General features: G+C 43.1%; 2 protein-coding genes across 6 annotated transcripts in view; one reads left to right on the top strand and one right to left on the bottom strand.

Moving 5' to 3' along the window:
• The window catches only part of LOC129842851 (zinc finger protein 664-like), a 295,528-nt gene that overhangs the window by 49,951 nt on the left and 229,463 nt on the right, over positions 1–16,114 (top strand). The window lies entirely within an intron of this gene.
• The window catches only part of LOC129842850 (zinc finger protein OZF-like), a 59,642-nt gene that overhangs the window by 31,815 nt on the left and 11,713 nt on the right, over positions 1–16,114 (bottom strand). The window contains exons 1-2 of one of the 4 annotated variants that reach the window (XM_055911530.1): positions 13,623–14,710; positions 10,460–10,711 (exon numbers count right to left, since the gene is read on the bottom strand). In XM_055911530.1, coding sequence (XP_055767505.1) covers positions 10,460–10,565 — 106 coding nt within the window. In that variant the 5' untranslated portion in view covers positions 10,566–10,711; positions 13,623–14,710. Of the gene's footprint in view, positions 1–10,459; positions 10,712–13,102; positions 14,711–16,114 lie in introns of those variants that run through there. The other 3 variants (XM_055911529.1, XM_055911535.1, XM_055911533.1) reach the window with 3 other exon arrangements.

Genomic DNA, 16,114 nt, shown 5'->3' on the forward strand with positions numbered 1-16,114 from the left:
TGAAACCCATTCTAAAGACTGGTGATATCTAGTGGAAGCCATAGGAACTGCAATCTGGGTCCTATCTATTTGTATATCCCATAGGCAAGCACTGAAAAAACCTGTGACCTCAAAATAAACATTCCGGATGGATTTTCCTCAGGTTTTCACCTGCCATAACAGTTCTGTTATACTCAGACATTATTTTAACAGTTTTAGAAACTTCAGAGTGTTTTCTATCCAATGCTATCAAGTATATGCATATCCTAGCTTCTGGGCAGTTTACAGGCAGTTTACTTTGGGCACGTCAGTCATCTGAAATTCCGGACAATAACCAGTATGCTAAGAAAGTTAAAAAAAGGTTAAAAAAATAAATAAAAATAAACACACTACCACTTGTGGTGAAATAAATGAATAAATTCTAAAGATTGGGGTCACTTACAAATGTCCTTGTTTTTGAAAGAAAATCAAATTTTTTGTCCATTCAAATAATGTCAAATTGATCAGAAATACAGTGTAGACATTGTTAATGTTGTAAATGACTATTGTAGCTGGAAATGGCTAAAGATCTCGTACAACGCTGTGTACTACTCTCTTCACAGAACAGCGCAGACTGGCTCTAACCAGAATAGTGTCTAGAAGGCCAGCATCCCGGAGTCACCTCTTCACAGTTGACGTTGAGACTGTTGTTTTGCGTGTACTATTTAATTAAGCTGCCAGTTGAGGACTTGTGAGACGTCTGTTTCTCAAACTAGACACTAATGTACTTGTCCTCTTGCCCAGTTGTGCACCGGGGCCTCCCACTCCTCTTACTATTCTGGTTAAAGCCAGTTTGCGCTGATTAAATTAAAGAAAATATATATTCTCATCAATCTACAAACAATACCCCATAATGGCATCACAATACCCCATAATGACATCACAATACCCCATAATGACTGAAATATGACATTTACGTAAGTATTCAGACCCTTTACACAATAGTTAGTTGAAGCACCTTTGAGTCTTTTTGGGTATGAAGCTACAAGCTTGAAACACTTGTATTAACGTAAGTTTGGAGCGAGCGGTCGCATTCGCACTTCGCTCCGCAGGTAGTATAACTTTTCATTACATTTCATTACATTTCATTATAGTACAACGGTTTGATTTGTCTAATCTTAGCAATTTCTTCTTAGCTAGCTACATAGCCGTCCTTGTATCAAAGATAATTGCGTAATTATCGTATTTCGTCGTCCTAACGTAGTCCACACTGCTATCTGCCCAGCAGCTAGCCAGCTAGCAAACGTCCACCGTCTACCGAATAGTAGTATAACTTTTCATTACATTTCATTATAGTACAACGGTTTGATTTGTCTAATCTTAGCAATTTCTTCTTAGCTAGCTACATAGCCGTCTTTGTATCAAAGATAATTGCGTAATTATCGTATTTCGTCGTCCTAACGTAGTCTACACTGCTATCTGCCCAGCAGCTAGCCAGCTAGCCAGCTAGCAAACGTCCACCGTATACCGAATAGCAGCACTGTAGAAACTATTACACTCAACGGAACGACTTGATTAGTGTAGTGTTAGCTAGCTACATAGTTGTCTTTGCTGTCTTCGTATCCAAGATAATTGGGTAGTTCAGAGTGTGTAGTTTTAGAGTGATTATCTTAATTTACCGAGGTTAGCTAGCCAGCTATTTGTCGTCCTTAACGTAGGAAACACTGCTAGCTAGCCAACAGCTAGCCAACGTCTACCGAATAGAACTTCCACATTCAACAACCCGGTCACATTCAACAACATAGCTAGCTACATAGCCGTCTTTGTATCAAAGATAATTGTGTAGTCTAGAGCGATTTTCTAGGTTAGCTAGCCAGCTATTGTCGTTCTTTTAACGCAACGTAACGTAATCAACACTGCTAGCTAGCCAGCTAGCCACCGAATAGCAGCACTGTAGCAGCACTGTAGAAACTATTACACTCAACGGAACGACTTGATTAGTGTAGTGTCAACAACGCAGCCACTGCCAGCTAGCCTACTTCAGCAGTACTGTATCATTTTAATCATTTTAGTCAATAAGATTCTTGCTACGTAAGCTTAACTTTCTGAACATTCGAGACGTGTAGTCCACTTGTCATTCCAATCTCCTTTGCATTAGCGTAGCCTCTTCTGTAGCCTGTCAACTATGTGTCTGTCTATCCCTGTTCTCTCCTCTCTGCACAGACCATTCAAACGCTTCACACCGCGTGGCCGCGGCCACCCTAATCTGGTGGTCCCAGCGCGCACGACCCACGTGGAATTCCAGGTCTCCGGTAGCCTCTGGAACTGCCGATCTGCGGCCAACAAGGCAGAGTTCATCTCAGCCTATGCTTCCCTCCAGTCCCTCAACTTCTTGGCACTGACGGAAACATGGATCACCACAGATAACACTGCTACTCCTACTGCTCTCTCTTCGTCCGCCCACGTGTTCTCGCACACCCCGAGAGCAGCTGGTCAGCGGGGTGGTGGCACCGGGATCCTCATCTCTCCCAAGTGGTCATTCTCTCTTTCTCCCCTGACCCATCTGTCTATCGCCTCCTTTGAATTCCATGCTGTCACAGTTACCAGCCCTTTCCAGCTTAACATCCTTATCATTTATCGCCCTCCAGGTTCCCTCGGAGAGTTCATCAATGAGCTTGATGCCTTGATAAGCTCCTTTCCTGAGGACGGCTCACCTCTCACAGTTCTGGGCGACTTTAACCTCCCCACGTCTACCTTTGACTCATTCCTCTCTGCCTCCTTTCCACTCCTCTCCTCTTTTGACCTCACCCTCTAACCTTCCCCCCCCTACTCACAAGGCAGGCAATACGCTTGACCTCATCTTTACTAGATGCTGTTCTTCCACTAACCTCATTGCAACTCCCCTCCAAGTCTCCGACCACTACCTTGTATCCTTTTCCCTCTCGCTCTCATCCAACACTTCCCACACTGCCCCTACTCGGATGGTATCGCGCCGTCCCAACCTTCGCTCTCTCTCCCCCGCTACTCTCTCCTCTTCCATCCTATCATCTCTCCCCTCTGCTCAAACCTTCTCCAACCTATCTCCTGATTCTGCCTCCTCAACCCTCCTCTCCTCCCTTTCTGCATCCTTTGACTCTCTATGTCCCCTATCCTCCAGGCCGGCTCAGTCCTCCCCTCCCGCTCCGTGGCTCGACGACTCATTGCGAGCTCACAGAACAGGGCTCCGGGCAGCCGAGCGGAAATGGAGGAGAACTCGCCTCCCTGCGGACCTGGCATCCTTTCACTCCCTCCTCTCTACATTTTCCTCTTCTGTCTCTGCTGCTAAAGCCACTTTCTACCACTCTAAATTCCAAGCATCTGCCTCTAACCCTAGGAAGCTCTTTGCCACCTTCTCCTCCCTCCTGAATCCTCCTCCCCCTCCCCCTCCCCCCCCCTCTCTGCAGATGACTTCGTCAACCATTTTGAAAAGAAGGTCGACGACATCCGATCCTCGTTTGCTAAGTCAAACGACACCGCTGGTTCTGCTCACACTGCCCTACCCTGTGCTCTGACCTCTTTCTCCCCTCTCTCTCCAGATGAAATCTCGCGTCTTGTGACGGCCGGCCGCCCAACAACCTGCCCGCTTGACCCTATCCCCTCCTCTCTTCTCCAGACCATTTCCGGAGACCTTCTCCCTTACCTCACCTCGCTCATCAACTCATCCCTGACCGCTGGCTACGTCCCTTCCGTCTTCAAGAGAGCGAGAGTTGCACCCCTTCTGAAAAAACCTACACTCGATCCCTCCGATGTCAACAACTACAGACCAGTATCCCTTCTTTCTTTTCTCTCCGAAACTCTTGAACGTGCCGTCCTTGGCCAGCTCTCCTGCTATCTCTCTCAGAATGACCTTCTTGATCCAAATCAGTCAGGTTTCAAGACTAGTAATTCAACTGAGACTGCTCTTCTCTGTATCACGGAGGCGCTCCGCACTGCTAAAGCTAACTCTCTCTCCTCTGCTCTAATCCTTCTAGACCTATCGGCTGCCTTCGACACTGTGAACCATCAGATCCTCCTCTCCACCCTCTCCAGGTGGAGAGGAGGTCGCTCCTACCAGGTGGCGTGGCGAGAATCTGTCTCCTCACCACGTGCTCTCACCACGGGTGTCCCCCAGGGCTCTGTTCTAGGCCCTCTCCTATTCTCGCTATACACCAAGTCACTTGGCTCTGTCATAACCTCACATGGTCTCTCCTATCACTGCTATGCAGACGACACACAATTAATCTTCTCCTTTCCCCCTTCTGATGACCAGGTGGCGAATCGCATCTCTGCATGTCTGGCAGACATATCAGTGTGGATGACGGATCACCACCTCAAGCTGAACCTCGGCAAGACGGAGCTGCTCTTCCTCCCGGGGAAGGACTGCCCGTTCCATGATCTCGCCATCACGGTTGACAACTCCATTGTGACCTCCTCCCAGAGCGCTAAGAACCTTGGCGTGATCCTGGACAACACCCTGTCGTTCTCAACTAACATCAAGGCGGTGGCCCGTTCCTGTAGGTTCATGCTCTACAACATCCGCAGAGTACGACCCTGCCTCACACAGGAAGCGGCGCAGGTCCTAATCCAGGTACTTGTCATCTCCCGTCTGGATTACTGCAACTCGCTGTTGGCTGGGCTCCCTGCCTGTGCCATTAAACCCCTACAACTCATCCAGAACGCCGCAGCCCGTCTGGTGTTCAACCTTCCCAAGTTCTCTCACGTCACCCCGCTCCTCCGCTCTCTCCACTGGCTTCCAGTTGAAGCTCGCATCCGCTACAAGACCATGGTGCTTGCCTACGGAGCTGTGAGGGGAACGGCACCTCAGTACCTCCAGGCTCTGATCAGGCCCTACACCCAAACAAGGGCACTGCGTTCATCCACCTCTGGCCTGCTCGCCTCCCTACCACTGAGGAAGTACAGTTCCCGCTCAGCCCAGTCAAAACTGTTCGCTGCTCTGGCCCCCCAATGGTGGAACAAACTCCCTCACGACGCCAGGACAGCGGAGTCAATCACCACCTTCCGGAGACACCTGAAACCCCACCTCTAAGGAATACCTAGGATAGGATAAAGTAATCCTTCTGACCCCCCCCCCCCCCCCTTAAAAGATTTAGATGCACTGTTGTAAAGTGGCTGTTCCACTGGATGTCATAAGGTGAATGCACCAATTTGTAAGTCGCTCTGGATAAGAGCGTCTGCTAAATGACTTAAATGTAATGTAATGATTTGGGGAGTTTCTCCCATTCTTCTCTGCAGATCCTCTCAAGCTCTGCCAGATTGGATGGGGAGCGTCTCTGCAAAGCTATTTCCAGGTCTCTCCAGAGATGTTTGATCGGGTTCAAGTCCGGGCTCTGGCTGCGCCACTCAATGACATTCAGAGACTTGTACCGAAGCCACTCCTACGTTGTATTGGCTGTGTGCTTAGGGTCATTGTCCTGTTGGAAGGTGAACCTTAAGTAGGTTTTCATCAAGGATCTCTCTATACTTTGCTACGCTCATCTGTCCCTTGATCCTGACTAGTCACCCAGTCCCTGCCGCTGAAAAACATCCCCACAGCAAGCTGCTGCCACCACCATCCTTCACCGTAGGGATGGTGCCAGGTTTGCTCCAGACATGACGCTTAGCATTCAGGCCAAAGAGTTCAATCTTGGTTTCATCAGACCAGAGAATCTTGTTTCTCATGGTCAGAGTCATTTAGGTGCCTTTTGACGAACTCCAAGTGGACTGTCATGTGCCTTATACTGAGCAGTGGCTTCCGTCTGGGCACTCTACATAGAGGAAGAGTTCCATAGAGGAACTCTGGAGCTCTGTCAGAGTGACCATCGGGTTCTTGGCCACCTCCCTGACCAAGGCCCTTCTCCCCCGATTGCTCAGTTTGGCCGGGTGGCCAGCTCTAGGAAGAGGCTTGGTGGTTCCAAACTTCTTCCATTGAAGGATGATGGAGGCCTCTGTGTTCTTGGGGACCTTTAATGCTGCAGAAATGTTTTGGTACCGGTCCCCAGATCTGTGCCGATACAATCCTGTCACGGAGCTCTACGGACAAATCCTTCGACCTCATGACTTGGTTTTTTACTCTGACATGCACTGTCAACTGTGGGACCTTACATAGACAGGTGTGTGCCTGTCCAAATCATGTCCAATCAATTGAATTTATCACAGGTGGACTCCATGTTGTAGAAACATCTCAAGGATCATCTCATAGCAAAAGGTCTGGGAAAACTTACTTAAATAAGCAATCCTTATCATTATTATTTTTTTTTTACATTTGCAAGAATTTCTAAAAACCTGTTTTGGCTTTGTCATTATGGGGTATTGTGTGTAGATTGACGAGGAAAAACATGTGATCAATTTTAGAATAAGGCTGTAACGTATCAAAACGGGAAAAATGGGAAGGGGTCTGACAGTGCCCTCGGAAAGTATTCAGACCCCTTGACTTTTTCCACATTTTGTTATGTTACAGCCTTATTCTAAAATTAGATACAAAAATATCATCAGCAATCTACAAACAATACCCCATAATGACAAAGCTAAAACAAGTTTAGAAAATTTTGCAAATTAATTATTTTTTTAAAACAAGAGACTCAAAATTGAGTTCAGATGCATCCTGTTTCCATTGATCATCCTTGAGATGTTTCTACAACTTGATATATAAAATATTAAATATCCACTACTGTTCAAATGTTTGGGGTCACTTAGAAATGTCCTTGTTTTGAAAGAAAAGCACATTGTTTGTCCATTAAAATAACATCAAATTGATTAGAAATACAGTCAAGACATTGTTATTGTTGTAAATGACTATTGTAGCTGGAAACGGCAGATATTTTATGGAATATCTACATAGGCGTACAGAGGCCCATTATCAGCAACCATCACTCCTGTGATCCAATGGCATGTTGTGTTAGCTAATCCAAGTTTATAATTTTAAAAGGCTAATTGATCATTAGAAAACCCTTTTGAATTCATGTTAGTACAGCTGAAAACTGTGGTGCTCATTAAAGAAGCAATAAAACTGGCCTTTGCAACTCTGCCAAGAAGGCCAGCATCCCGGAGTCGCCTCTTCACTGTTGACGTTGAGACTGGTGTTAAGTGACCCCAAACTTTTGAATTGAGCTCAGGTGCATCCTGTTTCCATTGATCATCCTTGAGATGTTTCTACAACTTGATATATAAAATATTAAATATATATGTATGAGATATAAATCATCAGGATGTGGTAGTCTACTGGTTATGTTCAACACTTCTCCAATCGTTGTTGAGATCTGATATTCTGTGCAGGCCAAAACGAGACGTAGGCCTCTGTCATATTTCTCAAATCTTTTTCAGGCTACATTCCAGTCAGAGAGAGAGAACAGTAATGCATAACTACACTGGAAAAAATATATAAACGCAATATGTAAAGCGTTGGTCCCATGTTTCATGAGCTGATATAAACAAAATCTCAGAAATGTTCCTACACACAAAAAGCTTATTTCTCTCAAATTGTGTGCACAAATATGTTTAAATCCCTGTTAGTGAGCATTTCTCCTTTGCCAAGATAATCCATCCACATGACAGGTGTGGCATATCAAGAAGCTGATTAAACGGCATAATCATTACACAGTCGCACCTTGTGCTGGGTACAATAAAAGGACACTTTAAAATGTACAGTTTTGTGACACAACACAACGCCACAGATGTCTCAAGTTTTGAGGGAGCGTGCAATTGGCATGCTGACTGCAGGAATGTCGACCAGAGATGTTTCCAGGGAATTGAATGTTAACTTCTGTAGGTTAGGGGGCAGCATTCGGAATTTTGGATGAAAAGTGTGCCCAAATTAAACTGCCTGCTACTCAAGCCCAGAAGCTAAGATATGCATATCATTAGTGGATTTGGACAGGAAACACTCTGAAGTTTCTAAAACTGTTTGAATCATGTCTGTGAGTATAACAGAACTGATTTGGCAAACAAAACTCCAAAGACAAACCATTCAGAATTTTCATTTTTGAGGTCACTCTCTTTTTAATGATTTTCATTGGGAATCCAGATTTCTAAGCAACTTTCTTGCAGTTCCCATCGCTTCCACTGGATGTCAACAGTCTTTAGAAATTGGTTGAGATTTTTCCTTTGAGAAATGAAGAAGTAGCACTGTTCAGAATGAGGCTAGAGGGAAGTGTAATCTTTGTTAGAGGAGCTTAACCTGAAAGCTCGCTACACATTGTTTTCCTCCGGTATTGAACACAGTATATCCCGTCTTAAATTGTATCGATTATTTACGTAAAAAAATACCTAAAGTTGTATTAGGAAAATAGTTTGAAATGTTTGGACAAAGCTTACAGGTAACTTTTGTAGTCATGTTGCACGAGTTGGAACCGGTGTTTCTCTGGATCAATCGCGCCAAATAAATGGACATTTTGGATATATATCAACGGAATTAATCGAACAAAAGGACCATTTGTGATGTTTATGGGACATATTGGAGTGCCAACAGAAGACGCTCGTCAAAAGTAAGGCATGAATTATATCTTTATTTCTGCGTTTTGTGTCGCGCCTGGAGGGCTGAAATATGATGGTCTGTGTTTGTTTGCTGGGGTGCTATCCTCATATAATAGCATCGTTTTCTTTCGCCGTAAAGCCTTTTTGAAATCTGACACATTGGCTGGACTCACAACAAGTGTAGCTTTAATTTGGTGTATTGCATGTGTGATTTCATGAAAGTTTAATTTTTATAGTAATTTATTTGAATTTGGCGCTCTGCATTTTCACTAGATGTTGGCCAGTTGGGACACTAGCGTCCCACATATCCTAGAGAGGTTAATTCCTCTACCATAAGCTGCCTCCAACGTCGTATTAGAGTATTTGGCAGTACGTCCAACTGGCCTCACAATCGTAGACACGTGTAATAACGTCAGCCCAGGACCTGAGGTGGGTCTGGCTGCCAAGTGGGTGGGCCTATGCCTTCCAAGGCCCACCCATGGCTGCACCCCTGCCCAGTCATGTGAAACCTACAGGTTAGGGCCTAATTCATTTCAATATATATATATATTTTTTATTACATTTAACCTTTATTTAACTAGGCAAGTCAGTTAAGAACAATTCTTACTAACAATGACGGCCTTCCGGGTAACAGTGGGTTAACTGTATTGTTCAGGGGCAGAACGACAGATTTTTACCTTGTCAGCTCAGGGATTCGATCCAGCAACCTATCGGTTACTGGCCCAACGCTCTAACCACCAGGCTACCTGCCGCCCCTTATATGAACTGTAACTCAGAAAAATCTTTGAAATTGTTGCATGTTGTGTTTATATTTATGTACAATAAACATACAAGAAGCTGGTGAAGAGCTACAAAAGGAAGTAAATAGCCCGATTAGACAGAAAGTTAATGGAATTTCATCAAACTTATGAGCTCCCGAGTGGCGCAGCGGTCTAAGGCACTGCATCTCAGTGCTAGAGGCGTCACTACAGACACCCTGGTTAGATTCCAGGCTGTATCACAACTGGCCGTGATTGGGAGTCCCATAGGGCGGCGCACAATTGGCCAAGTGTCGTCCGGGTTTGGCCGGTGTAGGCCGTCATTGTACATAATAATTTGGTATTAACTGACTTGCCTAGTTAAATAAAGGTTAATAATAATAAGGCTCTCCATGAGCATTAGCTGCTACTTCACTCAATCCTGTTTTAAAAAGTCTCCCTGTGTGACATTCCTTGAGACCAACCAGAAATGTTTCCTTGGCCAAATATTCCCAGATTTTCATAAAATCAGCCAAACATGTTCTCTCGTTTCTGCATCACCAAATGTTGCGCGAGACAAAAGAGTAGGCTAGGTGAGCATCAATCACTAGTTCGGTGCAGCAGACTGCAGGGGTGTAGTGCTGCAAGAGCGATGAGCCGCCACAATGGTGTTTGTTTAGTAAAGGTAGATCAATGTCTTGGACGATCACCTACTGATTAATTAGTAGTCCACATAACCAAATATTATAGCATAACATTACTGTTACAACAAAAACAACACCTCATTTCTTACAAGATTTTAGAATGGTTTGCTGAATCGTCTCAAACTCAACAATTAGGCAGAATGTGCTTTGATTAAAACAAAATACAGGAAGTCTATATAATTTAACACCATCTGCTCTAATTTGCTAACCAAACAGTAATTCAAGACGATTTAAATGCATATTCCCATGAAATTGATTGAGATCAAACGATTGGCATGCAGACACAGCTTGGTAATTTCACTGGTAAAACGCAAAGAATTATAATTCAATATTGACAGTGATGATGCCATGGCCTATTTTGAAATGAGGTATGCCTAACTTGGTGATCTTCAGACAATGTGTGGGCAAAAGCAGGCGTTACAAGTTTTTAAATATTTTGCTTCGCTGTGAAGTCTTGAGGTTTTCAGGGATGTGTGATGTCAGAATTACAGAAATCAACCTAGCAATAGACTGGGTCATAACTTATGGAGGTCTAATTTATGAAGATAACTTATAGAGAGAACCTGCTCTTACCATGACTAACAGTTGTTCTAATCTTCTCCTCCTCTTCTTCTTCATCTTTAATGTTGACATTCAGCTCCAGTGTTTGACTGCAGTCCTCCAGCTTCACTGATGCCATCTCTGGATCCTGCAGTGCAAACTGGGCTCCACTGTCACAATCAGGACCCAGTGACTGTAGGTTTCTACTCAGTGTGGAAGGAGAATGGCAGGCTGGGTTTGTCCTCACTGTTGATGTTACCGGCCTCAGACTTAATCTGAGTCAGCCTGTAGTAATAAAGACAAACGGACACAAAAGTTATTTCCTTGACAGTTCTGGCACTTTACTCTGTAAAAAAAAAATCTATTTTTTCTTGTTCAATTATCTCATTTCAGTAGATCAGGTAGCTAATCCTTGATAAAACATTCATTCACATTAGACAAAAAGTACACATTTTAAATTGCATAACATAAGAGCACTTAATGTATAGTAGATTTCCTAAATTCACATAAATGCATAAATGACTCAAAAACCATTTAGCACAAGGTTGCAGAATGTTGTAGGCAGTACTACGTAAACATTTTATGAATAACCTTGTCTTCACTGTATTATTTCACTCACAAAAAAATAATTGTATTTCCCATTCACACCATAGTAAGAATTATCAGGGATCGTACAGTGGCAAGTCAAATTCAAGGACTTAAGTACTAATATTTATTTACTTTAAGCCCGTGTGAAAACCCTGAATTATAGATAAATATAGAAACAACTGAATGTGTCTGAATATTAGTACACATGTAAAGAACTGATAATCATTACATTCAGCTTCAAAACTGTAGAGCAACTGAAATCTTCTCTCTCTGATGAGGAACTACCTGCACTGAAGTTCGTTGATGCAGACCTCCTATGGCAGGGGTGTCAAACTCATTCCACGGAGGGCCTAGTGTCTGCAGGTTTTTGGTTTTTCCTTTCAATAAAGCCCTAGACAACCAGGTGTGGGGAGTTCCTAACTAATTAGTGATGTTAATTCATCAATCAAGTACAAGGGAGGAGCGAAAACCCGCAGACACTCGGCCCTCCGTGGAATGAGTTCGACACCTGTGTCCTATGGTATCATGGTGGTCCGCAAACAAACGTTTAAGGTCCATGTCTGTCTAATTCTGTACTAAGAAAATAAACCAAGAAATCCTTATTAACTTCTTACACACACTCCCCTTCCCCAAAAACCCTCCCACACCCCCAATAAACTGTATCAATAGATCCCTTTCTGTGTTTGCAAACATTGGTGTCTATATCATGCTGAGACAATCCACCCCCAGGTTATCCAGCTTATCAAAAACCATACCGACAGTAACATCTGTTACCCCCAACAACTCTGCTGCAGTTTACAAGACGTGCTGTTTTCAACTCTCTAGACAGCAGGAGCGGTAGAGATACTCTGAATGATCGGCTATGAAAAGCCAACTGACATTTACTCCTGAGGTGCTGACCTGTTGCACCCTCGACAACCACTGTGATTATTATTATTTGACACTGCTTGTCATCTATGAACATTTGAACATCTTGGCCATTTTCTGTTATAATCTCCAGCCAGAAGAGGTCTGGCCACCCCTCATAGCCTGGTTCCTCTCAAGGTTTCTTCCTAGGTTCTGGCCTTTTTAGGGAGGTTTCCCTAGCCACTGTCCTTCTACACCTGCTTGCTTGCGGTTTGGGGTTTCAGGCTGGGTTTCTGTAAAGCACTTTGTGACATCAGCTGATGTAAGAAGGGCTTTATAAATACATTTGATTGGTTGATTGATGAGGCTGGGTCAAAATCTGATATTGAAGCTAAGGAATCCTATTCTGTACTTTTCCAGACAAAACCTTCTCAAACCTCAACAGCACTGATAAGCTTTCACTTCTTTAACCCTCTTTCCTACTGATCAACCTTTAGGCTTCAACCACTGTCTCCACATGTTCTTTAACAATATCATCCATGGACATAGATATTGGGACCTCAGAGATTACTCCCTTCAATTTAGCATAAGCTCCAGGGTCATGGCTTCTGAGCTTCGTCCCATTATGATTTTCCAATTGAAGAATCTTCCCTTGCTGAACCTGACTAGCACATGATATTAACAATCTACCATCTTAATTTCATCTCTCTTTTTATGGCCTTGGTTAATCAGATAGGGTGTAAATGAGGCCCTGTTGTCTCCTCAAACACCATCCCAACTTTCCACTGTGACACATTATTACTCTAGCTCCCTAACTTGGGCCTCTTTAGAGTTTCTATACTACATGCACCACTGCTTCCAGTATCATTATCTCTGTTCTTCCTATGTTTTTTCACTACAGACCACTAGGCCCTCATCCTCCCGCTCCATATCATCACAACTGTCCCCCACATTGATCGCATTCCAGCACAGCTGTTGCTTCTCAAACTCTCCATTTCCATTGTTTCAGGAGTGTCAAACTCATTCCATTGAGGACCGATTCTCCGCGGGTTTTATTTTTTTCCTTTCAATTAAAACCTAGACAATCAGATGAGGGGAGTTCCTTACTAATTAGTGACATTAATTAATCAAGTACAAGGGTGGAGCGAAAACCCGCAGAAAATTGGTCCTCCATGGAATGAGTTTGATAAGTGCTCCGATTCATCCGCATTAATCGACGCCATTCCATGCAGTTGGCCTCACTCTCCAAATGGTGAAGGATATCTTCAGTTAGCTTCCCTCTATTTTGACACTCCATCACACAGCCTCGTGTCGCCATTTCACCACGAGCAAACGCCTAGAGAGACGACCGAAACCGTTGACGCCGCCATTTGACTTCCGAACCATCCTGATTTCGCGAGCTTACATTCACGAAACAGTGTATGTAAACTCGCGAGATCAGGATGGTTCGGACGAGGCTATTTACCAGCTCATAAACAACATGTTACACAAATCCAAGAACATGTAAAAACGAACTCAAATAAGTGGAATCTTTATGAAATTACTTTGACGAAATTAGGTACATACACTCAGACAAACCCAAAGTCTACCTAAGTGACTTGTAAAATCGTTTTTAATCACGTTCTTCACTCACTCGGTTAGACCCCAAAATAACACATACAATTAAAAAGATTACCAAACGTGATAATACCTTGACGAATTTGTTACATATCATATTATATATTCTTTTGACATTAGAAACTTTAAACGTGCTATTACATACCTACAATAATACAGTTGAAACGGACACAACCACTATCAACATAACACAGTTCTGTCGTTTTCTACCCGGAACTTCCTGTTCCCCATTACGACAGTGCAACATCGTCCTCTTCTTCTCTGGTATACTGACATTTACACAAATATAACGTGTCTACCGCCACCTACTGTACGGTTAGTAAACTGTAGAAATAAATACATGTTCATTGCAGAAGCAACGACATCAAAACAAAATACAAAAATAAAAACATCCCACTCCTTCAGTCACAGTTCTCTTCAATTCATATCCCTACACAGTCTCATGGGCCTCGTAGGGAGGAACATCTTCAGTCAGTATTCACTGCAATCAGTGGTGTAAAGTACTTAAGTACAAATATTTTAAGTACTACGTAAGTAGTTTTTGGGGGTAAATGTACTTTACTTTTGATATTTTCGACAACTTCTAGTTTTACTCCACTACATTCCTAAAGAAAATAATGTACTTTCTACTCCATACATTTTCTCTGACACCCAAAAGCACTCGTTAGATGTTGAATGATTAGCAGGACAGGAAAATTGTTCAATTCACGCATCCCTACTGCATTTGATCTGGCGGACTCACTAAACACAAATGCTTTGTTTGTAAATGATGAGTGTGATCTTAAATTTAATCTGGAGTGCCAGAGTGCGCTTGGGCGTTCGTAAATTCAGAGCGTTGTCAGATTGTCAGTTCATATCGCTCTCTGAGCGTTCAGAGCCACACTGGACGCTCTGGCGGAGGAGTAGGGTTGATTGAAGCGTTCTGACCTCACAACGGCAGTCAAGCATCCAAGCTAACTGGTTAACATTGGCTAGCTTGCTAGCTACTTCCAGTACAAATGAGAGAACTCTGACCATTTTACTCGCCTTAGCAGAGCTGGTTAGGCTGTGTTCATGTTATCCAAAGCATTGGTGACTTTAACTGTGCTACAGGCAACAATTTCATTACGCTTTTTTTGCCGAAGTTTACTGACACCGGCCGTTGTCAAGGGGTGTTGAGCGTTCGTTTGTCATCAATTATTCTTCCATCTGGCAGCCTCAGACCAGTGCTCTGAAATCGGAGTATATAGCAAGAGCGAATTTAGAAACGCACCCTGAGTGTTGGAGTGTGCCCCTTACATTTAAACTACAATAAAATCGTGCTGTCTGGTTTGCTTAATATAATGAATTTGAAATGATATGTACTTTTACTTTTGATACTTAAGTATATTTTAGCAATTACATTTACTTTTGATAATTATGTATATGTTTGACTATATATTTTTTGACTTTTACTCAAGTAGTATTTTACTGGGTGGCTTTTACTTTTACCTTGATAGGAAAGGACTCAAGTACCTTTACTTTTACTCAAATAATACAATTGGGTATTTTTTCCACCACTGCCTGCAATGCTTCCAATGTTAATTCCTGAACTCCCAGAAACCTTTCAGCCGCACGTACAATTCACCTACAATCGGTTTCCTTCAACCGGTAAACGACATTATGAATCTCAACAGGTTGCTGGCCATCCACTGCCATAGCTTCCTCAGCACCAATCGCTCTTTCAACTATTTCCCGGGCCTCCAAGTAGGAGAACTACTGTACAGTTTCTTGATGTGGATGTTCCCTGATATAAGAAAAATTGATAAATGCCATTGGTCAGATCCGGTGTTATGAAACTGATGGAGTTTATTTTGTATTGAAGTAGGCACATAGCATACATAGCAGGTTAGGATAATTAAAGTGGCAGTTAGGTGAATTAGCTTGGCAGGTTGGAGTCTGAGGTTAAGCTTAGGAAAAGGGTGAGGGTTAGGGGTTTGTTTACCATGCAGGTTTTGATAACTAACATGGCGGTTAGGAGACTGAGATTAAGGTTAGGAAAAGGGTTAGACTTAGCTACAATGCTACATCTGTCAACAAGTTTTGTTCCAACGCAAACGAAACGGCCACGGACCAATGGGGAGCATCAATTGGTGTAAACTTGATATCATGAAACACCCGATATCAGAGAACGCCCCTAATTGCGGTCTGCAATTACACCCTTCTCGGATCAAGGGGCCAGGCTTCCAGTCTATAAGCATGCTTTCCACTGTGCTCAGAGGGCATTTTCCGTACTGCAGTTCAGCTGAAGCACGGCCCAATTCCCATTGATGGCCCCATAGCGAAGTCAATAAAAAAAAAAAAGACAATTTAGTTATCAAGTTTGTAAATAAAACATCCTTTGAATTATTCAAGTAATTGCCTTAAAGTCTGATTTTTTCCCATCACTCACAGCCAAAGTTAACTATTTTAGATTCATGCTGTGAGGTGGGTGAGCTTATGCCACATGCAGATGCTGAAGGGAAAACACACCTCTTGATCTGCGTGTTTATAATGTGGGTCAAGGTGCAGCCTCGTCTCATAGACTAGATGTAACATAGTAAATATAAATCAGGGACTCTCAAAATAGTGTGATATGTAACCAGAAAAACTTACCTAAGACAGATGGTTACTTAAGAA

This window comes from Salvelinus fontinalis, unplaced genomic scaffold (assembly GCF_029448725.1).
Source record: "Salvelinus fontinalis isolate EN_2023a unplaced genomic scaffold, ASM2944872v1 scaffold_0071, whole genome shotgun sequence".
NCBI lineage: Eukaryota > Metazoa > Chordata > Actinopteri > Salmoniformes > Salmonidae > Salvelinus > Salvelinus fontinalis.